The 25915-nt window shown below is 44.0% G+C and overlaps 1 protein-coding gene across 4 annotated transcripts; it reads right to left on the bottom strand.

Moving 5' to 3' along the window:
- NUS1 (NUS1 dehydrodolichyl diphosphate synthase subunit) lies at positions 1-25915 on the bottom strand. 4 transcript variants are annotated; one of them, XR_005224680.2, is made up of 6 exons: positions 25273-25903; positions 14754-14876; positions 7933-8085; positions 4309-4408; positions 2546-2838; positions 1-841 (listed from the first exon to the last, which is right to left on the bottom strand). XR_005224680.2 is itself a non-coding variant. In XM_037894691.2 (5 exons), exons 1-5 carry the CDS (start codon positions 25658-25660, stop codon positions 2748-2750), a joined length of 855 nt encoding a protein of 284 aa, XP_037750619.1. In that variant the 5' UTR covers positions 25661-25903; the 3' UTR covers positions 1-2747. The 4 variants fall into 4 exon arrangements, 3 of the variants coding, with proteins under 3 accessions (XP_037750619.1, XP_037750621.1, XP_037750620.1); XM_037894691.2 differs by having other exon boundaries at positions 1-2838; XM_037894693.2 differs by lacking the exon at positions 7933-8085 and having other exon boundaries at positions 1-2838; positions 25273-25915.

The following is a 25915-nucleotide window of genomic DNA, read 5'->3' as shown; positions in this document are numbered from 1 at the left end:
AAAGATTATATTTTTTATTGGTTTCTTGTTTTACAGATTCAGGTTTAACTTTCAATAATAAAGTTAAATAAATTGATTCCTTAATCATAAAAAAAACTTGCTTTACACATTATTTACATGTAGCCAGAGACTACAGCCACACGGAATGTCACAGCTATACAATGCACCTTCACACAGCGCAAGCCGGGGTGGGGGGAGCTAACTGCAATGACACATTCAAAGATCAAGTTGTGGATATACACAGTGTATTTGGCACAGCTCACTAAATCTTAAAGTCTGGCTCTGAAACAGGAAATACTAGCTTTAGTAAAGCTATTCAGGAATTTGTTAAGGGCCAAAAACAGCTCAGGTAATGCAAGTCTTTTTTGGCAGTCTGCAGATTGGTGAAAAGATCAAAAGAAACACAGAATTAAGTCTCATTTTCCTGTTTTATTTCTGTTTACTGCCAATACCAGAACTGCTTGACAACCTTTTTTACGTTTACATGAAGGTGGTCTCTGCCTCAAGAAAAATTTAATTCACAATACCCAAGATCTCTCTTCAACAGCAAGTCATTCATCCCATCCCCAAAAGCTAAATTTACAATGTTTAGTGGGGAATTACAGGGACCCAACCCCAAGTAGGCATTGCATGTTAAATTGTCCATCTTGTTTTATCATAGTAGAAACAGGGTGAACATCAAAAGCCAACCCCACAAATGAGATTAAATACACTGTACTGGCATTACAACCCATATGGAAGATCTTGACGTCCTTGAAAGGATCAGCTGAGAGCAGTGTCCCTTTGTCTCACAGAAGACATGAAATGAGGCAGTTCACATTATTATAGGTTCTTTTGGGACCTGTAATAGGATATTAAAGGAGGGAGAGGAAAACAACAAGTAAAAAATGCTGATGCTAACAAGTAATATCTCTGCAACCTGCACTGTAACATTATAGCTATTCATGACAAAGCATAGTGTGTTATTTTACAAAAAAACCATTAGTTTAAAACCTGACAGTTCCCTTTTTAAACTGAAATAAAGATTTTTCCCATGTAGTGCTTTGCCAAGCTTCCCACCTTCTTAAAGAGAAAGCAAAAGAGGACTAAATCTCTGAGGAGGGGGACAAATCTGAAACACTTGTTCAAGAACCGGCTAACGATTCTATAAAGTCAAGGACAAAATAAAGGATATAGTTTCAAAACGACAAACATTCAGCAAACAGTACAGCTCTCTTTTTATGTACTGCTTATTCTTTCATACTTAAAAGCATTTAGACAGATGACAATTTCAATTTAAGAGCTTTTATTTCAAGTGTATTTTCTATATTTAAATAATTTAATTAGGACATTCTGTGATGGAGGTTTTTTTCCCCCTATAACTGTCAGTTCCTTATGCAGATATTAACCTAATGCTGCACTTCTGGTTACATTGCTTCATTGTTCATGATCTCAAAACATGAAAAAATCATAATAAGAGCACTGTATGTTCACTAAATCCATTCCTTCTCTTCACTGCTATTTGCAGACTTCATAAACTCAGTCTTGAACATACCTAGTTCAGTATGTATACTGACATCTGACGGAGACTTCCCTGAAACGTACACAATTAAACACTGCCTTATGGCTAAACAGTAATAAGGAAAGCATACTGGCAATTTGTATTGTTCCTAAAATAGAGAATGAAAAATAGAATCAGCAACCCAAAATCTAAATTTAACTCAATCTGAGACTGCTTTATCCAGCTAGAGACTTAATTCACTTAAAAAGTTATTTTAAAAATAGTACCAGATCAGTGCAATATAAAAAGTCATTTATAATGTTAATTATGTTTTGGAAATCTCAATTTATGTCATCTCATCAACTATGGGTGCTCAATTCAGTGTCCATTGAACTCAACAGGAATTTGGCTTCGCTGGGTCCTAGGGAAGAAGGGAAGATCTCGGGCTATAGGTACATTTTTAGAAGGCTTTTGCTTTTAAACATCCTTGTCCCCTCCAAAAAAACCCACAACCCACCACCCACCCTGGATATTTCATAACAGACTGCTGCTTAATGCACTTACTCCAAAATAAGGTAATGAAAGAATCTGTGGCCTCTTCAGATTCCAGAAACTTATTACCTGTGCTTTTTATCCTATTAGATGCTTTGTCTTGTCAGCAGGTAAGCTGGAATCTTTTCATTTCATTTTTATGGTCACCAGAATAGTTACTGATATATGCAATACACAAACACACACCTAACATATTTGAAGATAACCAGGCCAACGGCTCTCAAGTGTTCATCTATGAGGAACACAGGGAGGATGAGGAATGGACGGGCATATAATGGCAGACAAGTCTCCACTTTTCCACTGAAAAGTACCTTCAATGTATGTGGCAACATCTTATATTGCCCTGTAGTTTTCACAATGATACTATGAATGTTGCCTCTTAGCAAAGAGCAACATTATTCTTACATAACATTTTGGTCACTGGAAGGAAAAAAAGACAAAGGTGGGGGGCATGAAGCATCTGATCAGCTCTGCTTAAAATGTATACAAGGTCATTTGCACAAATTAACAAACCTGTGCGTTTCCCCCTTTCTGCAGAAGGATTCTCACTCACTCACACGCACAGACTCTCTAGAAAGGTAAGACCACTTTATTGAGTTTGTTGATAAATTAAGAAAATTACTATGAACCAGACTTGTACAGATCACAGGATGCTTGTAAACAGAGATACTGGATCCTTTCCATGGAAAGCCTGACAAGAGTGCTTCGCAAGAAGTCATTTTCCCCAACGCTGCTCACAGGCTGCATAGTGATGGAGAGCAGAAAAAAAATCTTCATAGCTGATGTTCAGGTGTGAAGGCAAAGAACTGAGGAAACAAATTAGGAAGGAGCCATTAAGGCAACTATTTTATATAAAAGGAGTTTGCCCAGGCAAGGAAATGTAATTTCTGGTTAATTATCACAATCACAACAATGGTTAACTGAGCTGCAGAGTTCTGGTACCCCTCAAATAACCCTCATAATGAAGGGCTTATCTATACAGAAACTGCACTGAAAACGCTAATTTGGGTGTAATTAACCCGTTTTTTATTTTGGCGCAAGTTTGTCCATGGACACTTACAGAGCACTGTGAAATAAGTGAGAGACAGACAGACTTATGCCAAAATAAAAACCGTGTTAATTACAGACAGGTTAGCTATTTCAGTGTAAATATGGTAAATTAGTGTGTAGAAAAGCCTTAAGACACTACTTTTAAGCAACTTACGTAGTACCATTGCCATTCTATTGTCATGCCCTTTATTTTAGAGTTCTTCTACTGGCTTCTGAAGTAGCCCACAAATAGCACAAAGAGTTGCTGCTTCCCACAACACAGAAGTTTTCAAATATTTTCAAACCACAGAAGAAGAATTTAAATCTTCTGGGTGAAAGTATGATTGAGCCCTTTTTCTATTAAAGCACTCAAAGACAATTAATGAAGTGTCAGTAGGAGTCCTAAGGTCAGACACACTTCTGCCTTCATTCAGAGTGCTCCTGGACATGGAATAACCCCAACACATCCACAAAGAATGCCTCTGACCCCATAACATCTCTTCAGTTAAATCTAGAAGACAGACAAGTATATTTTAACAACCTCCATGTGTAGACAGAGGGCAACAGAGCCTTACATAAAACTCTAAGTGAAAAAGTAAGTATCAACAGCAAGGCACATGCTCCTGTTATGAGAAAAAGGTCAAACACATACAATTCAAAGACAACTTAATATAAGCTGATGCAAAACACTGTCACGTGAAACTGATGGCTTGATACCTTCTCAACTATGAAGCCAGTGGTCTATTTCAGATGCTACTTAATCTTTTCTGAAGAACCTATCAAACAGGGCATATAACAAAAGGATTCAGGATCCTCCTAACTGAACTGGTCATGACACTTTTTAGAAGTTTTTTTGCACACGATGGTCAGAAAAGGAACTGAGGTGCAACAATCAATTAACAGAGACACTGAAAACATATCTGTGCACATAACTCCTATCTGGGCTTCAAGAGACAAAAACCTCTAGAGCTAATGGAGTAAATGCTTCTTGTAGGAGACAAGCAAAGCCCAAAAGCGGGGAACCAATCAATATTATCTCTCTCTAATAGGAGACGGTAAAAACTGATGCACTGAACAGATACTTTCTGTACAATCACTATCTTCAAGCAGAACTTAGGACTTGCTTTGTGTCTGCTGGAGGGATTTCAATCTCTTTCTTTCTGCACTACTTTAAAATTAAAAAAAACTGTTAAGTTAAAGAATGAATATATTCCAATCCAGTTCACAATGATTTATAACCAACTCACATGATCTCTGTTAGTCTGATGTGCCAGGGAAGGAATCCTAATGTGCTGTCCACAGGACCAAACTTCAAAATTAAATCAGGGTCAGGGAAACCTTTATTACCTACAAAAAATAAATAAATTAAAAGAGAGAGGGAAATTAAGTAAATTTATAGGATTAGAGATTTAGATTCAGAATTAAGACTTATTTCACATGCAATATGCATGTGTTCATTTAAAATAAATACATAAAATAAAAAAAAGTAAAGTGTTAGAGAAGAGAGATCAGCCCTGCTCCTTTTTTCTAAAAAGTAACTGGAGTAAGAGGTTGAGGCCATCATTGGTAAGAGTGGGCTGCTATGTCTTGCACCAGCTATAGTTTGGTGACTTGATTATATAGAAGACGTTAGAATCCTACTGTGAAAAATCAAATTAGTTGACATATTGACCATGATATCACATAACATACATCACAGAACTCTCCACAAAAAGCCCCAATCACTGGGACACAGCTGAGAAAAGTTAATGATTTATTACACAGAGAACTTTAAAAAAAAAAAAAAGGCAGCCTGCTCTTAACATACAGGTTGACAGATTTTTTTTTACTATCTAGTGATCCCTGTGCTTTAAACACAAAAACAGGCATGAACTGCTTAATTTCTTGTACTTCGCCATTTGTTCTTAATGACTGTAGACAAGTAACAATACGTAGATCTAATAAAGTGTCAGTAGGAGTCCCAAGGTCAGATGTATTTCTGCCTTCATCCAGCCTCTGACGCCACAATGTCTCAGACAATACTTACCTCCTTTGAGATCAGTAGATGTTAAAAGGAGGGAAATATCAATACCCCCATTTTACAGATGAGAAAATGGAGGCACAGAAAGATGAAGTGACTTGCCAGAGTCCATTCTGCAAGCCACTGGCAGAACTGGGAATAGAATCCAAGTCACCAGAGACCCAGTCCAGTGCTCTATATAGGCCACACTGCAATCCAGCTCTGTGGATTATATTTGTAAACTAGACTAATTCCATTTTAAGATGTTTGATAAAGTTGTAATTGTGGTAGTTTAAAAAATGCAGGACTATTAGAAGCAGGCTTAGCAGGGTTGTGTGGTAACATTTAAACTCCTACCCACACTACGCACTTCAGGCTAAACTGTAATGCTTTGCCTACATCCATCTTGGACAACTCCCACATAGAGCCAACCATACTGTAGCTATGTCAGTCGTTTAACTAACTGAATGGCCCCATAGTAAGAAAATACCTAGGCTTGGGTTTTTTTGGTATTCAATGTGAGCCTGGAATCAAATTGCCTTCATTTTTGAGAGTAATTCCATGTACAGCAAGAATCGGATCTGCCTCTTTCAAATTAGACACATAAGAATCGTCTATGTGGAAAGTACGACACCTTAATTTCCTATTATGATGCTCTCCTGTTGTGTTAAGGGAGGAAACAGATGACCAAGTAGCTCAGTTTTTCTTGCAGAGCTGAAGCCCTGCACTTAACATTGACAGGCAAGTCCAGAAGAAAGACAACACCAAGCCATACTAAAAATCATTTCAAAACCTTCTGATGAGGGTAGAATCATCACTGGAGTATGGGTTGTTTGCCTACTCCATTCCTCTGGGATTATTCTGGTTTTTAGGATTGTGACACAGAACCTTAGGTATGAAAGTGGTTGACTGAGGCAAGCGTCCTAGCCTCTGGAAGAGTTAATCTCTGAAGGAAAAAAAGGGAACATTTCAGATTTAGAGCCATTGGGACTACATGGTGTTATACATAAGAAAGTCTTCTGTAGAGGGAGGGACAAGTCTGAGATATCTACTGAAATTATCTTGTGCTCCTGTTGAGTGTTTCCTTCTGCATTCCAGAGCCTGGAGAGAGAGTGTGGTGGCCTGATTAGCTGGACAGATTTTGCGTAGCAAAGGAATTGTAACTTCCAGCACACATCTTCTATAGCTGAGCCATTGATGTGGCCCATTAAAGAGAGTTCAGGATGGAGAGAAGCAGTAACTAAACTCAGTTCCTCCATGTACTCTAGGAAGTTGGCTAGGAAGGACATGCAAGTCAGTATAGGATACAGCAACAGAGATCAAGGATGGGGAGAAAGTGCTCAGTGGACATGATCCTAAAGGCATCCTTAGTTTTAACTCTGCCCTGTAATAATGCCATGCAGAAACCAAACAATTCTGATTGCACATCTGTGCTTGTAGTCATAGATTCAACTGATTTTTCATTTTTCTTTGCTCTTTCCACATTCCCTCTTGGTGTCATTACAGGGGAGAGTTGTTTAAGTGTCTTAACTGTACATTTTGCTACCTTAACATGTTTAGATTTCTTAAATTTAACCTAACCCCTTAGCATTCAGAATAACTAAACATAATTCAGAAATTCCTGGTTTTTACAGTGCTTGTGTTAGAGATAATTAAAGCTCTACCTGTAATGTTTTTTTATTTCAGATACGTACACAAACTTAATTCCTAGACAACTGAGTTAAATTAGAGTTATGTCAGAGGTATTATGATGTCAGCAGTAAGCATATTCAGTTTGGCCCTAAAAGTCAAACCTGTCTTGTGTCCATAAAAGCAACTGTGCATCTACACCAAATTTTCAGCACAATTCAAGAGTAAAGCTTGAATTTTCTTTAGTTTCAAAAAAAAAAAAAAAAAAAAAGTTTAGTTTCCAAGTTCTAGTCAGTTAAAACTTAAAAATTCACTCTCTGCATCATGATGTTATTCTGTAGTTTGGCTGCTCTCATCTGAGGTAAGTTAATTTGAAAGGCATTAATTTGAATGTGAAGACAGCCTTTAATACATTCAGCTGACTCAGTCGCACTTCTCTCCTTCCTTCAGAGGGAAAGTTGTTTGAGAATCCCATAAGACACACTGAGATATGAAGACTGGTGTTGGAGAGACTATACAGGACACAGACAGGAGGAAGGCTTGGAGGGGAGGAGTTAAATCAAGCTTTGAAGGCATAGAAGAAACTGACACAGAAGGTGAGAGGAAGCCGGTGGGATATAATGTTTTCAGAGTGGTCTGCAAAGAGTTTAGCAGCATCTTCAAATGGGGCAGAACTCGGTGAAATTTTTTTGACTAATAGAATTTTTTCCAAAAAACAAAAAACAAAAACAAAAACAACAACCCCTAAAAAACCCACCCCACCTTGGGGGGAGCGGGGGGGGGGGAGGGAGAGGAGAAGAAAGAGTGCGCTCTGAAGCTATTCTCAAATTTGGGAAATAGTTTAGGCTGAACAACACTAAAAAATTTTAAGTGTCCACATTTTTTTCAAAATGTCACTTTGAGTTGACATTTGAAAGGTTTTCAAGCTTTTGTTTAGTTGAGGGGAAAAAATGAAAATTCCATTTTGGTTTAAAATGAACCATTTTTTACTTCCAAACCCTGAAATAATTTTTAAAAAAATCAATTATTTGCTCAGTTCTGTGACAGGGACATGAAAAATGTTACGATTTAGGCTATATATTATCAAGATGTGGACAAAAGTTCTAGAATTGTCATCAGCGCTGAGCAGGAGATCAAATCCAGATGTAAATCCAGTGCCATTCTGATCCAAATATGCCTGTTACAAACTGACTTATTAGCACATAGTATTCCCTCCCTGCCCCAGGCACAATATAATACTTACTACTTAGTAAGTTGTCTAAGACATTCACATCCAGGTCTGTATATTTTCTTTGCTGTTGTGCTACCAACTGGCAGAAGTTCTGAGCAGCTCTCACTATGTCTGCCTTTCCATCTTCTGGGGACAGCACCTTCAATGTAGATTGGCAATTTAAAACTGCAGGTACAAAGCACAAAGTTGTTTTAAAAGCAAGTGATCTTTTGCAAGAAAGGTTATTTGTTTACAGTTCTAGGAGGTTGATGAAAACTAGTCAGAACAGGGACAGGGATGCAAGTTCTTGTATCAGTAACAAAGCTTGCACATCTTGAAATCTCACATTTTAAGAAGCAATGCACTAAGCATTTCTACACAGTGTATAAACATGTATATCACAACTACATCTTTTTAAAAGTTTATGGTGTTGATAGCCTCCAGGTTTGTTACCTTAACTTTGTATTTCCTACAGTTTGACCTTAGGACATCTTACAGGGATCTTGGAAGTGCCTAAAAGCCTACCACTCATAATTTAACGGTGTCATTAGTCTCAGGCCAGTTTCCAACCTGTGACGCTGGAGGCCAAGGCCACTCCAGAAGGCTGCATTGGCTCTTGCTGCACATGACTGCTGGAAGCACTCTGCCAGAAGGCTAGGACACTGGGGAGTGGGGTAGGGGAGAAAATGGAGGGATCACCTGGGCTCCAAATGGAGTGGCAAACAAGAGTGAAAAAATGGAACGCATACCAATAAAAAACAGAAGAAGGATAAGACAAATGAAAGAAAGAACAGACAAAAACAAGGAAGCAGCACAAAGAACAAAATAGGAGGCAGGATGTGACCATTCCAGACACAGCATAATGAGATATGGGTGAAAGGCACAGATGGGATCTTTAAGAAACTCATAATACATTTATGATTTTGAAGTATTTGGCTGCAAGTAACTGCTTTACAAGAGTCTTTGAAAAGGCTATAAACAGAGAAATTAAGAAACAGACAACAAGGATTATGAGGCTACTACGGAAGACAGCCACAAGTTTTTAAGTCTATATCACCAGACTAAGTAAATGGAAGAAATGAAGGCAGGGTACCCACAAGCTTCTTGCTAGTTGATGTACTTGTGGCCCATTTTTGAAAGAAGATGCACATTCCAGATTTCTTGTCCGAGGGTGAAGAAAGATATTCAGTCACAAGTTCATCCATGAGGGGCAAACTTTGTAGTGGGCCTCAACTGGCTACTTGCATCCAGTGCATTTACCTAAAGAACCAGGAATACAGCTCGGAATCATTAAATATGCTTTGTATGGTGTGTAACAGACCATGTTTATTATTTAGGTTCTCAGACTCAGCCACGGACTACAGAGCACTTGCTGGTAGTCCATGAAGAGTTATGTGGTCAGATAGCTCTGGCTCTCTTGGTTTTCAGCTGCTTTCAAGGATGGCCAGGTTCTTCTGTGAAAAGGAGAGCCTGGAGGCTTGCAGAAGCACCCGGAAACAAGATGGGACCAGCACAGCTATCCCAATATGGGCTGCTGCAGAATATACACATTTGAACCTTAAGAGAAACAGGATTACAACCATTGCTTGGCTGGACTTGTACTCTTTAGCACAAGGCATATTTCAATTCCCCTAGCTCTCAAAACCACATCTCTTGAAACATATACAGATGGTCCAAGACCATCGCTGGTGCTCCAGTACCCCTTGTCCAACATCTGATTTCAATTTCTTCATAAGAAGAAAGAGGTCCCCATAATTAAGGGGACGACACCCAGAGAATTTTTAGCAGAATGAGATGTGTACACTCCCAAGGACCTCAAGATAGCCCTGGAATCCTTGAAAGAGTGCACGGTGTCATCTGTCTTGTAGGAGAATAAGACTCACCCATCAAAGGGCAAGTTCTCAATGGCTTGCTGGATGTCCAGAGCAATCCCAGAGTTTTGCAACCAGGAATCCCTCCACATAGTTTCCACCGAGGCCATGACCCTGGACAAGGTAAAATCAAAAGTGGACTGCAGGGAAGTTTTGGCCACCAAACAGGCTATTGCAACAAATGCCTGGAACTCCTCACATGACACCTCGGGCAACTGGTCCTCAAATTTAGCCATGGCTGACAATTGAAGAAGTCATACTTGGCCAGCAAAGCTTGTTAATTAGCGATCCTCATCTATGCAGACAATGGGGTATAGATCTTCCTGCCCAGCAGATCCAACTGCCTGGAGTCTGTCCTTGGGTGGTAGACTTGAACGTACCCTGCCAGGCCCTGTCATTTACTGGCATTATGACCAGGAAATTCGGGGCCCGATAGGAATAGAACCCTTCAAATACCTGCATGGCAACAAAGTAGTGCTCTTCCATGCATTTCACCATCAGCAGTCCCAAGGCCGGTGTTCTCCACAGGGCTGTCACTGTCTCGAGGAGTGTATCATTGACTGGGAGGGCCATTCTTCCCGGGACAGCAGGGTGTAAAATGGCCAGTTTATGCATGTTCTCTTGGAGGAACTCTGCCTGGATGCCAAGGGATATGGCTATGCAGAGTAAAAGGTCCTGGTACATATTCAAGTTCTCCAGGATAGAAGGGGAGGACAAATCAAGCAGCACGGCATTGTCCAGCAATGAGGACGAAGGTCAAAATAAGCTTTTGCTCCTCCAGGACGGAGGACTCCAGCAATTCCGCAGGGAGGAAGACCGCCAATGCCTGGGCCTGCAGCTGATTCAAAGCCACCACTGTCAACCTGGCATGACTTTGGCTTCAATCAGGACGAAGAGCAGGATCTCTGAACAAGAAGCATCCTACTGAGTCCAAGGACATGGATATGGGTAGGGCACTGGTGGCCAGTAGGGGCCAGGCCAGGGACCATGGTCCCTGCCACAGGTCACACGCCAACCCTGGGAGTCAAACTGATCCATTGGCAGTCCCTTGAGTTCCTCAGGTGATGTGAAGTGGAAAGATAACTCCGAATTGGAATCGGAGCCCTAGAATCTCAGCAACATGGGTAGAGCGACGCACAAGGGAGCCAACAGGCGGTCCGATTCATCCGTCACGCAGAACGGGGAGGGAATCTGTGATGAAGACAGTACCATCTCTACTGAGCATGCTGGTGTCATAAGCAGTGTCAGTCCTGGTGCAAACATCAGTACGGAGAGCCCAAATGCGTCAATGCCAAGGGTGGCGAGAGCCATCATGGGAGCACTTGCAGCACCAAATGTGGTGGGGCTGAAGAGAGTCCCCAGTGCTGAGGTCCTGTTTCCCAATTCCAGTATAGGTGCCATCCCAACCACAGGAAGGGGAAGGTCTGGATGCAGTGGCAACAGACATGGAGGTTCAGCAGCTTGCTCAATTGGAGGGACCATAGGTGGTGCAGCCCTGGACCAATGGTCAGATTCAGAATGAAAGGCAGGAGAAGTCTGTAGCTGACTGATACAGACAACATGGACAGTCGACACCGGCATCTCCCTCAGCAGTACTGGACTCCAGGGGTGCCCAGAGGCCAGAGTCAACAGTACAGGGCTTCTGCCCTTCCCGCTCAGTATTGGGGAAGGGTCAGAGGTACCTGTGCCATCCTGCACACCAGAACCAGCCCCGTGCCAGTCTGTGCTTTTCCTGTGGGAGGCAGAGCAGTCACCCCATGACTTGGAGTGAGACCTCTTCCTTGGCGCCAATAATGGAGAACTTCTAGCTCTCTCTCTTTGATGAGGTGTCTGCACTGGAACGAGAGGCAGCAGCGCTCTCCAAGCCTGAGGGTGAGCTTTGGCCTGAGAAAGGCCTTGGTATGGGATCAGACCGCATGGCCGGTTCAAAAACTGCCTCAGGGAGCACCTAAGGTATAATGTCACCCGAGTCTCCTTTTTTGAAATGATTTACAGATCAAAACAGTGCTCTTTTAAGGTGGGCCTCTCAAACAAAGCAAGCACTGCCACCTCTTATAGCTGGGGAAGGGCCACAGCCACAAGCGTGGCCCTTCTATGGGTAATGATAGGGAAAAGTCTCTAGCTCTGGCGTGCAGGGCATGCGCACACCTAAGTGGAACAGATATCTGCATCTACTTGAAGAAGAATTAGCTGATCTCTAAAGATACTATACTGACTTGGACCAACATATTTTTAAAAACAGATGCCTAAGTTAGGCTCTTAAATAAGTGTACGCTTAGACACAAATCAGTGGCCTCATTTTCTGAAGTGCTGAACACTCAGCAGCTCCCCCTGACCCTGGGAGTCAAACTGATCCATTTAGTAATAGTCTAGTAATAGTCACAATTACTATTGTTTGAGAGGACAAAGGGACTGGCAGCTGGCCTAACTGAGGCTGACCTACCTTGGCCTAAAAGAGCCAAAACTCTTACAGCTAAAAGCCTGCCCTACATGAGGAAGCCAAGACAAGAGTAGGAATTCAGCCAATGATACCTACAGCAAGTCTACACTACAAAATTAAGTCTACCTAAGTTACGTTGACTTATAGCCATTGCAGTAATTAAACTGCTTTTGCATGTCCACATTGAGCTGTGTGTGTGTCAGCGGTGCATGTCCTCACCAGGAGCGCTTGCACCAATTTAACTACCAGTGGGGGGCACTGTGGGATGGATTCCAAAAGGCAGCAACAGTTGATGTAAGCAACACAATGTCTACACTGACACTGTGTTGACCAACCTACATCAACCTCTCGCAGAGGTGAAGTTATTATCTCAGCGTAGTGGGCAAGTTACATCAGTGGGAGCTGAATTTTAGTGTAGACATTTAGAGTTAGGTCAACATAGGGCAGCTCAAATCAATGTAACTCTGTAGTGTAGCTCAGGGCTTAGATAACATGTCTATATGTTGCCTAGTACAGTAGGGTCTCTGAATGTTACTTAATACAAATATTGCATTGAAAAGAGAGGAAACTGATGCTCTAGTCTGAAACCAAAATCCTCAGCAAGACTGACATGCTATCTACCAAGAGAAGGATAGCTAAGGGAGCAGGTGGAGAAGCAGCAGCATCTAGATGCATAGGGACAAGAGGAACATGACACTCATAGTTAGCATGTCTTCACTACTGGAAGAGATGGGCAACAAGACAGTCTTACACACTGAAAATTCAAGGAACCCCTGCTGAATGTACACTTTATTAATGTTGTATGGCACATAAAACATAGAAATTCATCCCAGAACTCTTGCAGTTGAGGAAGTGGAAAACTTTAAAATGTCTCTTTCAGAAGAACTGCCAATAAATAGAAACTTCTGCAGCAGATGCCAGCTGACACATTAAAAAGGAATATATCCCTTCTCTCAAGAAATCTTCTAAAGCAGTACTGCAAATCTAGTGAGAGAACCTTGTGAGTAGAGAACTGAATGACTCAGGCAGTAAAAGACTAATTTTAAAATTGAGTCTCTCACATTCACAATAATAAAACTTGATGACACTATTTTTAAAGTAACAATCTCTGTTTGGCAAATAGCATTGCTTGTAAGTACAGTATTTGTCTTTACAAATGCACTCCTTGAGTAACACAATAGCATGGTTAGTCTGGCACTATACTGGTAGAATACCAATGTTTGTAGCAGTTTACCCAGTGCCCTAAGAACACCTGCAGAGAAGTTTATACACTGAGGCCTTCAGTTACAGGCTGTCCCTCTTTCACATGGAGGTTGCTATCTTATCAAGAAAACAAATATGTTCAGGCATGTCAGCTAGTTAGCAGAGTCAGAAGAACTGATTCCTAGTGTCTTCCTGTTAACTGTGGAACAGGAACCATTCACTAGATTTGTTTGCGTATGCTAAATTGCAAAAGTAACCTTACTGTAGACATTCCTGCCCTTCCTGCCTGGGTCCCCACACGCTTCAGGAGGAAGCTACTGCTGCAGGCAGCAGTGTAAGAGCTTCTGTTCACTCTTCCCTTCTCCCCCCCAGGGGTACTGTGCACACTGCTACTATCATGGCAATACCTCCTCCGACATCCCTCTCCTACCCAGGACTAGTTAATTTCACATAAAGAGAAGAGGCTGGCCAGCATGCAAAAAAAAAAAAAAAAAGCCACACAAATAAAAAAACCTCAACCTCCCTCCCCCCACAAGCAAGAGTGAATATGCAGCTGCCTATGAAATAAGCTTATTCTGCATCTTCTATTGGGAAGTGTCCCCCTCATTTCTATAGCTAACTGTGAAGTGTTAGCACAATGATGGACATTTAAATTTAAGAGTATTTTCTTCCACTAATAATTCTCACACAGATTATGAGGACAATATGTCCCTTAGACCAGTGTTTCTCAACCAGAGGTACGTGTATCACTGGGAGTACGCAGAGGTCTTCCAGGGGGTACATCAACTCATCTAGCCATTTGCCTAGTTTTACAACAGGTATATAAAAAGCACTAGCAAAGGCTGTACAAACTAAAATTTCATACAATGACTTGTTAATACTGTTCTATATATTATACACTGAAATGTAAGTACAATATTTATATTCCAATAGATCTATTTTATAATTATATGGTAAAAAATGAGAAAGTATGCAATGATTCAGTAATAGTATGCTGTGGCACTTGACTTTTTATGTCTGATTTTGTAAGCAAGTAGTTTTTAAGTAAGATGAAACTCGGGGGTACACAAGACAGACTACTGAAAGGGGTACAGTAGTCTGGAAAGGTTAAGAGTCACTGCCTTAGATAACAGGATCCTTTGAGCAACTACCACAAAAACAACACTAGCCCAGGAAGGTTATAAACATTCTTTGTCACCCATTTTAATGAGGGGCTAAGGAAGAAACAGGGGAAGAAAAGAGGTAGCAGTGGGAGGGAGGAATGTACATATAGGAGGATACATAACCCTCAATGAACAAACCACTTAGTTTTCTCAGGGCCCTCCTCATCACAATCCTACCTTGGTCTGTTTTGTCTTGATTTGCAAATTCCACTGTATATTTGGAGCAATCTAGACCCAAGAGTTCCTGCTGCTGTTTTAAAATTTCATCCATCAGCCTTGCGTTATTCCTCTTGAAGATTCCTTAAAAAACCCATAACAAAACATAAAAGTCAGCTTCTGTACTTCAGTTTCCACTTTCAGAGAGAACAAACAGGCAGTAAACACTAGCTTTAAACTAGACTTGACAAGATCAATCAATAACTGAAGCAGATACTACATAAATGCGGCTTCATGATGACCTTGGAAGAGAATAAAATTAACTACATATAACTTTAAATCTGGTGTATGCTGCTATTGTTCTTGCATAGCTGAACCAGTAAGCAGTGACATCCGATAGTTCTTTGGAAAGCAGAACACTGCCACTTCACTGCTAGACTGCTCTAATTCTATGACCAATTTACCATTTACATGTCAGATGCAAGTTAGAGATGAAGATGTACAAACAAGCAGAAGCAAGGAATTCCCATATTCTAATGCTAGCCTTGCACCAGCTCCGTCTGTGAGCTAAGATGAATGAAACTTTGCATCAGGACTTCTCTAGGCAAATAGTAAGTGGCAAGCTGAGCCGTAAAGCTACAGTGCACAGCATAACCTCTTACATGTTTTTACCAGCTTTACAAGAATCAATGTTTGTAAAATACACTGTAGACTAAGTTATGTGAAGTGTAGCTAGGGCAGATGAACATTAGAGGCAACACGAACAATTATGACTTTTACAGTCAGATTTCATAGCCAATACTGACACTACAGGCCTGTATTTATTACAGCATATTTGGATCAACTCACTATTTGACACTTAGGAGAATAATATTGCTCATTTATTACAAAAATTCACTGCTCAAAGCTTCATTAGTACTTAAAGTTGACCACCGGTGCCTCATACACTTTATTTCTTGGTTTTCAGAGGTTTAAGAACACATCAACCTCAGCCCACTTTAACTCTGCTCCTAGGAGCTGGCAATCGCCACAAGGGATATAATGAAAGTATGTTTCAGCCAGGGCTACTCTACAATAAGCACACATGACTAAGGAATGATGAAGTAAGCATGCCACTTTATGTAATGTGGTATGCTCTACTGAATTGTATTCTTTCCTTCATCTGCATGCACTCCAACTGCTCTTCATTGTGTTAGGGACTGCTGCACAAAGTCTACCCCAGCCCTTGTTGAGGACATCAGTTTTCATATGCACAGTGAGATTATGTTAAAAATGAAAAGAAGCTCAATGTGATTGGTGTATGTTGATAATCCCTTGACCAAATTACACTAAATTTGTGTAATCACTTTGGGGTTTAGAGAGCATGGCCCCTTTAAATCTTTTCCCTAAGGCAGGAAGTGCCGATTGTTTCAGAAGGAGGAAGTATGATTGGGGGTGGGGGAGAGCAGAGAGAGAGGGGAAAGTGACAGGGTGTGTGTCTGGCACTCCAGACAGACGGCCAGCTGGCCCTCACAGAGTGAAGCAGCTGGTAACTTGCACGAAGCCTGGGAGGGACAGAGCAGCCCATTGGGGACACCCCAATACAGGAGCCAGGGCAGCACTGTGCCACGGAGAATTGCTTGAGAAGGACAAACCAGAGCTAGACCCAGTATCACTGTTGCCCAGAGCTGCGTGGGGCCATGAGCGCTGGGGCTTGTGACTTTGCAGTGGGAATAAGGAAGGAGGCTGTTAGCTTGTTAAGTGGGGAGGTTGCTCTTCTGTGCGGCTTTGCAGAGAGCAGCAGAAGAGGACTCCAAAGGAGATTGTTGGGGAAACTTTGTTAACACCAAAGATGACCAGGAGCATCCAAGACTCACCCCTGGACTGGAACTTTGCCCAGGATTCCTGAACTTTATGTGTGGACACATTGCTGGGTGGGGCCTTGTATTAAATGCAACCCTGTTTTACTGTTTCCCTGCCCCCATCCATCCCCATTATTTTTCTCCTTTCATCCCTCTGTAAAGAAATATTGCCCCTTTTCTATATTCATTGTAGTCTTCCCCTGGGTGGATGTTTACTTAGGGGGTGTTAGAACAGGTGCCCCTGTTGTAGGAGGGACTTTCACTGCTGCGTTCCTGCGCATGCCTTTTCTTGGTCAAAGCTGCCTGCAGAGTAGACTCCATTTAGGCCACGATGGTGCTAAAGTTACATTTGTACCACAAACTCTACCACGGCTAGGGTGAGCAAATAGCAACTGTGGAAAAAATGGGACAGGGAGTGGGGGGTAATAGGTGCTTATATAAGAAAAAAATCCCCCAAAACACGACTGTCCCTTTAACAGGACATCTGGTCACCCTAACCATGGCCCTTTATGTGACACATCAATACACTGGCAGGTATTAGCACCAACACAAGGTTAAAGAAGGGGTTTCATTTTAAGAGGGGTGGAAGTGATTTTCTCCAACTCATCAGCTTTGCTAGAGCCACATTGTAGATCCAACTTTTACTCTTAATACCTTTTGTCATAAAATGGTCCAGTACCACTCTCTGAACAGGCATTCCTCTGTTGCAAAGGGATCCAATCACTGAATCCCACCTGCTGCTAAGCTCACTGTTTCTGGGAAGTTACTGATCTCTGCTCCTAGCTCTGGACCGCTCAAGTGAGCTGTCAGGTGCGGATGCCAAGGTCTGACAACCTTTTCGAACAGTGGGACCATGCAGTCTGGCTGCTTCGGTCCTGAAGACAGTTCCTGGCTCTCTGAAGACACTCTGTTGTTTTGACATATTTCCCCCCGGAGTCTAGTTGACTGCAGGAGCTCTGGTTGTGTAGCTGCACCCTTCAAAAACAGTATGGAAGTAAGGAAATACAGGCTTAGCAAATGAATTCCTTAAACACGCACACACACTTTATACTAAAAGGTGAGAGTGTTACAGATCTGTGGAAAACAAACTCCTGAATGCTTTCCCTTAGGGACCGTCCACATGAAAAACGCTATGGCAGCACAGCTGCAGCGCTTCAGCATAGACACCATCTACACTGGCAGAAGGGGACTCTCCTTCAGAGTAGGTAATCCACCTCCCCAAGAGGCAAGGTCAATGCAAGAATTCTGATGACTTTGCACTGTCTACCACAGGTTAGGTCAGCTTAATTATGTTGGTGGGGGGAAGGTGGTAGATTTTTCACACTCCTGTGCAATGTAGATGGGTTCATCTAGCTATTTAGTGTAGACCAGGCTTTTGTCTGACCTCACTGCCTTTTGTGAAGGCTTGGGTTTGATCAACATGCTCAGGGAAGGTAAAGTCCCTATCTCCACTCTCTCTAGATTTGCAAAAAGAAAAGGAGTACTTGGGGCTACTCTGAAATCTCTCTAGATTGGTTCTCTGTTTCTGCTAATGAATTAGCTTCCTTCCCTTATGGAGCATTTTTCTTAAAATGCCTCTGGCACCTGTTCTGTCCATGCTCTTCCACAGAGGAATTTCTATGCTTCAACATCCCACCAACTTCAGGGCACAAATGTCATTCAAAGTCAATGGCCCTGCCAGTAGCAACCTCATTGTTCCACCAGGAGAGAGTCATTCACTGTTGATGGCCTTTGATTGCTCTGTGACAGTTTCCCAGACAGTCTCTGTACTCTGTGTCAAGTTCCTATTAGGGCTTTTCTACACATAAAGCACTGCAGTGGCACTCCTGCAGTGCATCTGGTGGAGACACTCTGCCACCAGGAGAGAGCTTTCTGTCGGCATAATAAAGCCACCTCTGAGAGCAGCAGAAGCTCTCCAGCTGACACAGCGCTGTGCACACTGGCGCTTATGTCAGCGTAACTTATGTCACTCAGGGGGTAGTTTATTCACACCTCAAGTGACATAAGTTATGCACACATAAGCTGCAGTGTAGACATGGCCTGAGAGAATGAATTCTGAAAGTTACACCAGAGTTTACAATCAAATGATGTTCACAAAGTAAAAAATGGAATAAGTTGACAATCATATCCCCCAAATCTTTCACACCCTTTAAAATATCGCTTCCTTAAAGGGGCAGCAGGTATGGGACTCTAGCTCAAAGTGGGTGATATATGTTTGAAGAGGATCAAGCCTGGTCTACAGCTAAACGTTATGTCAATCTAGTTCTTGAGGGCTGTGAGAATTTGATGGGTGTATGACACTTAAATCAACCTAACCCACACTGGAAATGCAGCTAGGTTGACCGAATAATTGTTCCCTTGACCTAGCTACTGCCTCTCAAGGGGATGGATTTACTGTAATGATGGAAAAAACCCCTTTCATCACTGTAGTAAATATAGTGCTGCAGCTCTAGCACTTGCAGTGTAGACATGCTCTCAGAGCCACAGTTTGACTGAGGTGCATGCAAAAAACCCCTAATTTTTATGCCATGTAATTTGGGAGGGGGGGAGGGAGGGAAACAGGAGGGCAGCTGTATCTTGGGAACCTCCTGTTCCAAATCTGGAGCTTGAAACAGATTCCAAATCAAGGTTGATAAAAATATTTTTTCTTTAAATGGATTTAAATACATTGCTTTGAAAAAAAAAAAACAAACAAGATTAATTTCGAAATTAAGACCTAAACATAGGTTGTCAAAATTTACTATAATCCATTAAAGTAGTCTAAATTAAAACAAATATTCAAGTGCTACTCGGTTGCTGCTGAAGTTATAAAGTCAGTCAGATCATGGAACTGGTGAAGTCACTGGTTAAGCACCCAGAACTAGAGTTTGTTGGAATGCTAAACCAGTTTTTGACATCTACAGCTTCTTCTGCAGGTGCAGAGAAAATACTCTCTTCATTTCATTTTATTCAACTAGTTCAGTTCAATGATTAGTTCATTCAAAATTAAGAAGCCAACTGGGAAAGCAAGAAAACTTGTTTATTTTTCCTTCTAACGTATGGGTTTAAAAACATGTGTGTGTATGAGAGGATGAGATCTACTAGTTCTGAAGTCTTGAGCTATTAAGCTAGAAACAGTTCAGTAGCTACAAATAGTACTCCCTTTGTTTATTAAACCAGTCAGTTTTAAATGCAAAAGAAAAAAGTTATAAGAATTTGCCAAAATGTTTTGCAGCCAGCACATTTAAGGTAGTTTTATTTAACTAAATTTGAAAATGTTTATGCATTTTTTAAATATTTCCCTTTGGACGTGTTAAGATACATCTAAGCAACGTATATTCCATGTATGGAATATCCTCCAGCTTCCTGTTTGCCATTTTCCAGAGTTATGAGTTTTAAATTATTCATTTAAAACTCATGACTTAGTGTCAGCACATTAGCTTTCTGTGGCAAAAGATCAGAATAGTTTTAGCAACACAGGAAACCTTTAGTAGAGGGTGAAAGATTTATACGATCTGAAGAGAAACAGCTGTACCAATCACAGCAGGTTTGGTGATAATATAGCTTCTATTCAATGCAGCCTATTTAGAAGTATATAAAATGCTGGTATTTTAGGCTTATTTCTTATAGGGGGAAAAAGATACTTTGACACAACTGAAGGCAAATTTAGTCAACGACAAATCCTCTGGACTCTTTGTAAGCTGCCTCAACCAGGTTTAAAACCTTTCATTTGTTTTTCAGAATGGGCTTAGTTTATAAACAAGCAATAGTCACACTGTACACATTTCCTAAATAGAAAGTTATTTTGTGCAATTTTTGCTAGGGTAAGCACTTGTGTTATGGAAACAAGAATTATACTTGGAGACATAACAGCGACTAGAAACTAGTATGGCAAGCAAACAGCAGCCGCAAGCTCAGTGATCTCTCTCTTCTACCTTATTATTCCTGTCTGGGCTTTTCTTCAGGGGAAGGTTAGCCTGTTAAATATTTGATGAAAACCTATCTGACCACCACACTAGATAGTCTTATTGAAGCGTTCTTGACTGAAATGTCTAAAACGAGAGGAAACATGGTACCATGCTTTCCCCAATTTGTTGAAAGTCCGCTTGCCAGAGGAATTCCCCAATATGGATAAGAATCTAAGTCACCATTTTCTACAATACACAAGTATTCATTTAAAAAAACCAAGATCCTAGCCTTCTATTTTAAATAGAAGATTACAAATGTAAACTGCAGGTAAAGTCATGCAGATTTTTCTGCCCTAGTCTGCAGAAAGATTGCTGATCAATGAAGTCTAGTTAAATTACCAAAACTGATCAGTGTCACAGCTATTCGTAGCCCTACTGGTAGCAGTGAACACAAGATTCTCATAGCCTGCAACAGTGTGAAATTGACAATCAGTGGCAGCAGGCATTTGAGTTGTGCAGAGATGAAGACACTCCCCCACCCCACCCCCAGCCCACAATAAGGGAAACAAGGGAGGGAGATAGCAGAGATCTATTCCAAACCCCCACACAACAACCAGAACACACTGGGATAAAGGAGACTTCTACCTTCCAGACAACTAGAAAGAGATGGAGCTTCAAGTGTATAAGACAGCTGCTTTGCTTGCTAGTCAACCAAATAGAAAGGCACTAAGCAGGGTTCAGGGTGGGTGGGTTTGTTTGTTTTTTTTTTTATTTAGGCAATCTCTCACTAGTAGGTGACTAAGGTCTGGTCTACACTAGAAAAGTAGGTAAGCATAGCTACATTACTCAGGGGTACAAAAAATCCACACCATTGAAAGACATAGTTAATCCAACCTAAGTTCCTGTGTAGACCGTGCTAGTTTGATGGAGGAATTCTTCTGCTGACCAGCTCTCAGTTACCGGCTCTCAGGGAGATGGATTACCTACTCTGACAGGAGGACCCCTCCCATCAGCGTAGGCAGTGTCTTCACTGAAGCACTACAGCAGTGCAGCTGCAGCAGCAGAGCTATGCCGCTGTAGCTTTTTAAGTGTAAAAAAGACCTAAGAAATTTATCAAGCCCTGAAAAACTAGCTGCTTAAATAGAGGTTCTTATAAGTCTTCATCCCACACTGAAGACAGTGAACTTGGTAAACTTTGGTTGAGAAAACACTGACCAGCAGTGCTAGGCTCTTTTGTAAGTTGCTACATCTTGCCCTTTGGGAACCAGATGCAGTCAGAGTGGCAGGGAGAGCAGCTCCCATTGGCCATGAACATGGAACCGCAGCCAATGGGAGCAGCACACAGATACCCTCTGCCCCTCCCCCTCCCCCGGGAGCTGCTGCTAGACATGTCTGCCGCTTTTTGGAGCAGCATGGGGCCACGGCAGGCAGGGAGCCTGCCTTAGCCCCACTGCACTGCCGCCAGCTGGGAGCTGCCCGAAATAAGGGGCGCCCGACCAGAGCCAGCATCACAAACCCCCAGACCTGAATCCCCTCCCACATCCCCTCCTGCACCCCAGACCCAGCCCAGAGCCCCCTCCTGCACTCCAACCCCCTGCCCCAGTCCCCTCCCAGAGCCTGCACCCCAAACTTCTGCCTGAGTCCCCTCCCCGAGCCAGCACCCCACACCGCCTCCTGGAGCCCAACCTCCTGCCCCAGCCCTGAGCTCCTTCCTGCACCCCAGCCTCCTGCACCAGAGTCAGCCTGGAGCCCCTCCCACACTCCAAACCCCTGGGCCACAGCCCAGAGCCTGCACCCCACCCCCCATCCCAGCCCAGTGAAAGTGAGTGAAGGTGGGGGGCGGGGAGAGAAGAGTGAGCGATGGAGGGAGGAGGGAATGGAGTGAGCAGGGTGGGGCCTTGGGGAAGGGGCGGGGCAGGAGCAGGAAAGGGGGCAGGGCAAGGGTGTTTGGGTTTGTGAGATTACTACTATTTCTACATTTTCTTTGAGGTAGATCCTGGGTTGCATTTAAATTCAAAAAGTGATCATGTGCTTAAAAAGGCTGGAGACCACTGATCTAGACCAACCCTGACAGGTTGTGGTCTAATCTGTCTCTTAAAAATCTTCAATGACTGAGATTCCACAACCTCCCTGCGCAATTTATTCCAGTGCTCAAACACCCTGCCAGATAGGAAGTTTTTCTGTCTGCCTTTTGTGGATGCTGTTATCTCCAAATGGCTAGATGACTCTGTCCTATCCTCGCAGATGACTTAGCTAGCGTTGGTAATAGCTGCCTATCACTTTCAAGCTGGACTAAAGTTATGCAGTCTAGCTGGGAACGAAACTATCAGACATCAAGAAACTAAGGCCTTGTCTACACTGCCACTTTACAGTGCTGCAACATTCTCGCTCACGGGTGTGGACCGATTTCCCCCCCCCCCCCCCCCCAAGTGTTGCAAGTGTCGGCACTGTAACATGGCAATGTAGACAGTGCACCAGCATTGGTAGCTACTGCCCTCGTGGAGGTGGTTTGTTATAGCTCTGGGACAGCTCTCTCCCAGCACTGGTGCCGCAACTACACAGCGCTTTAATGTTACTAATGAAGACATGCGCTCAGTAGTAGTGCTGTTTCTGTACAAGTCCTCAGCAACATGTGACAACATGAGCATATGTCCTCTGCTCACTGCACTGGCTTCCCATAAAATGAGAAATTCAAGATCTGTCCTTCTAGTCAAGAAACCCAATAATTTGGGCCCAGAATACCTAAAGATCATCTGTTCAACAGCTCCACTCCTTTGGCACAATAGATTTGTTTACTACAAGGGTAAAGCTCATCTATGTAGGAGACTAAACTTTTTTGAGGGGTGATCCAAGACTGGATCTTCTGCAGAATCTAAGACTTACACTAAATCTCAATGCTTTGTTCCAAGCTCAAGGTGCACTTCCTTGATCTTGCCTTCATCAATACAGAACATTACACTATTAAATTGTATTACCTGTAACATGTTAAGTTTAAATAAAAATTTACACATCTTTCCCTCTTGGAAGAGAAAAACATTTGAAAAAGAGACGCTAGTTACATTGCTTAAACTTCTGAAAGGTGCTCAGACAACAGTGATAAGTACAGAATAAGATTATAGAATAAAAACAGCAAACCAAACAAGCAAGTCATAGATATTAAGGTCAGAAGAAACATTATGATCAAGTCCATTTACCAGCAGTAAACCTGAACCTTTCCCTAGTGAGCAGTAAAGGCCTAAGCCACCAATTCCTACAGAATCTAAGTTCCCATTTAACTAACTTTAGTCATAGACCAAAGAGGTGAGCTGGCTGAGTGGTTCAGGCATTTGACTGCACTCCGAAAAGTTGTGGGTTTGAGTCCTGCTGGGTCTCACTCTGAAATGCCACCTCCAGTTCATCCAGCTGCAAAATGGGGACCTGATCCATCAGGCTAGGGCAGTGGAACCAGGCAGTTGGATGTGATGCTGGCTGTATGGGAGGAGGGACAGCTCAGTGGTTTGAGCATTGGCCTGCTAAACCCAATGTTGTGAGTTCAATCCTTGAGGGGGCCATTTAGGGATCTGGGGCAAAAATTGGGGATTGGTCCTGCTTTGAGCAGGGGGTTGGACTAGATGACCTCCTAAGGTCCCTTCCAACCCTGATAATCTATGATTAATCATAACCTCACGTGAATGACCGCCACCCTGCCCTCCTGAATTAGCAAGCAGACAGTTATGGGGACTCCACTGCTGCCTGGCACTTTCTCAGGCAGAACAGGGCCAAGGGGTCTCTGGTGGTTTCACAGGTGCTCTTAGAGCAGGGGTGACAAACTTTTTGCCCCGAGGGACGCACCTGGGTAGGGAAATTGTATAGCGGGCCATGAATGCTCACAAAATTGGGGGTTGGGGTGTGGGCTCCAGGGTGGGGCCAGAAATGAGGAGTTCAGGGAGTGGGAGGGGGCTCCGGGCTGGAGCAGGGTGTTGGGGGGGGAGAAGGGCTCCAGCTGGGGGTGCAGGCTCTGGGGTGGAGCTGGGGATGAGGGGAGGGTGCTCTGGGCTTGGACCAAGAGGTTCGGAGGGGGATCAGGGCTGGGGCAAGGGGCTGGAGCATGGGAGGGGTGCAGGCTCTGGGCAGCATTTATCTCAAGCAGCTCCCAGAAGCAGCAACATGTCAGTTTCCCCCCGCCCCCTTCCAGCTCCTACATGGAGAAGCAGCCAGGCGGCTCCACAGGCTGCCCTGTCCGCAGGCACTTGGGGCGGGGGCAGCATGCAAAGCCCCCTGGCTGCCCCTACATGTAGGAGCTGAAGGGGGAACATGCTGATGTTTCCAGGAGCCACACGGAGTGGGGTATGCCCCTAATCCCACTCCCCGGCTGGAGCACCAGGGCAGGGCAAGCCCCGGAGCCCACTCTCCAGTGAGAGCCTCAGGGGCTGATTAAAACATCAGGAGGGCCAGATGCAGCCCCCGAGCCGTAGTTTGCCCACCCCTGTCTTAGAGCCAGGCACACAGAGATGATGCTGGCAATCCCAGAACAGCGAAGACGACGAGCAGGCATGGAGTTATTCAGGCAGGAAAAAAGCTCAGTGGTAAGAGCCTCCCAGGGCACGCAGGGCCAGGCAGAGCCCCCCAGCCCGCAGGCAGTCCCTCTCCCCAGGCGGTGAAACGGGAGGGTGCGTTTCTCCAACAGCAACTAGCCAGGGGAGTCCCCTGACAGGACACAGCGGCCAGGGGCCGAGCCAACTGCCACCGCCCTGTATCCGCCCCGGGCCCGTTACCGAGCACGGGAAGGTGGCACCCAAGGTCCCTCTCTCCCCGCCAAGCCCCCGCGCTCACCGTGGTGGTCGTAGACGCTGACGTAGGAGATGCCCACCGCCATGCACCACACCACCAGGCTGGCCATGTCCGCGTAGCTCGGCTCCTCCTCGGTCACCACCAGCCCCATGTGCACCGGCAGCTTCTCCAGGGACCGCCCGTCCCAGCGCCACCGCCCGCGCCCGCCAGGCACCCGCCGCGCCGCGCCCGGCTTGTGGAAGGCGAAGGCCCCGGCGGCGGGCGCCAGGAGCGCGCAGGAGGCGGCGGCAGAGGCCGCGCGGCGCCACCAGCGCCAGAGCCACGAGCGGGGGCCGCTCCGCAGCCGCCCGCGGAGCCACGAGAGCAGCGCGCGCAGCAGACAGAGCAGGGCGTGCAGCAGGCGCCACACCAGCTCGCACGCGCCGCTCATGGAGAGGAGGGAGCGCGAGGCCGGGGCACCAGCTGAGAAGGGCGGGGGCGCGGGACGGCTAGAGGGCGCGAGGGATCCTCAGCCACAGCGCGCGCCACGCACCATCATCATCCCCACCCACGCCTCGCCTCGCCTAGCCTGGCCTCCTCAGTGACACGGCTTCACCGGCTCAGCCGCTGCCGCTAGCACCGCCATCTTTGTCTTCGCCTGCCCTTTGACCCCCACGCCGCGGAGCTCCTATTGGCTGAAATCCTA

The sequence above is a fragment of the Chelonia mydas genome, chromosome 3 (genome assembly GCF_015237465.2).
Source record: "Chelonia mydas isolate rCheMyd1 chromosome 3, rCheMyd1.pri.v2, whole genome shotgun sequence".
Taxonomy (NCBI): domain Eukaryota; kingdom Metazoa; phylum Chordata; order Testudines; family Cheloniidae; genus Chelonia; species Chelonia mydas.
This window is presented reverse-complemented; position numbering and strand designations above follow the sequence as displayed.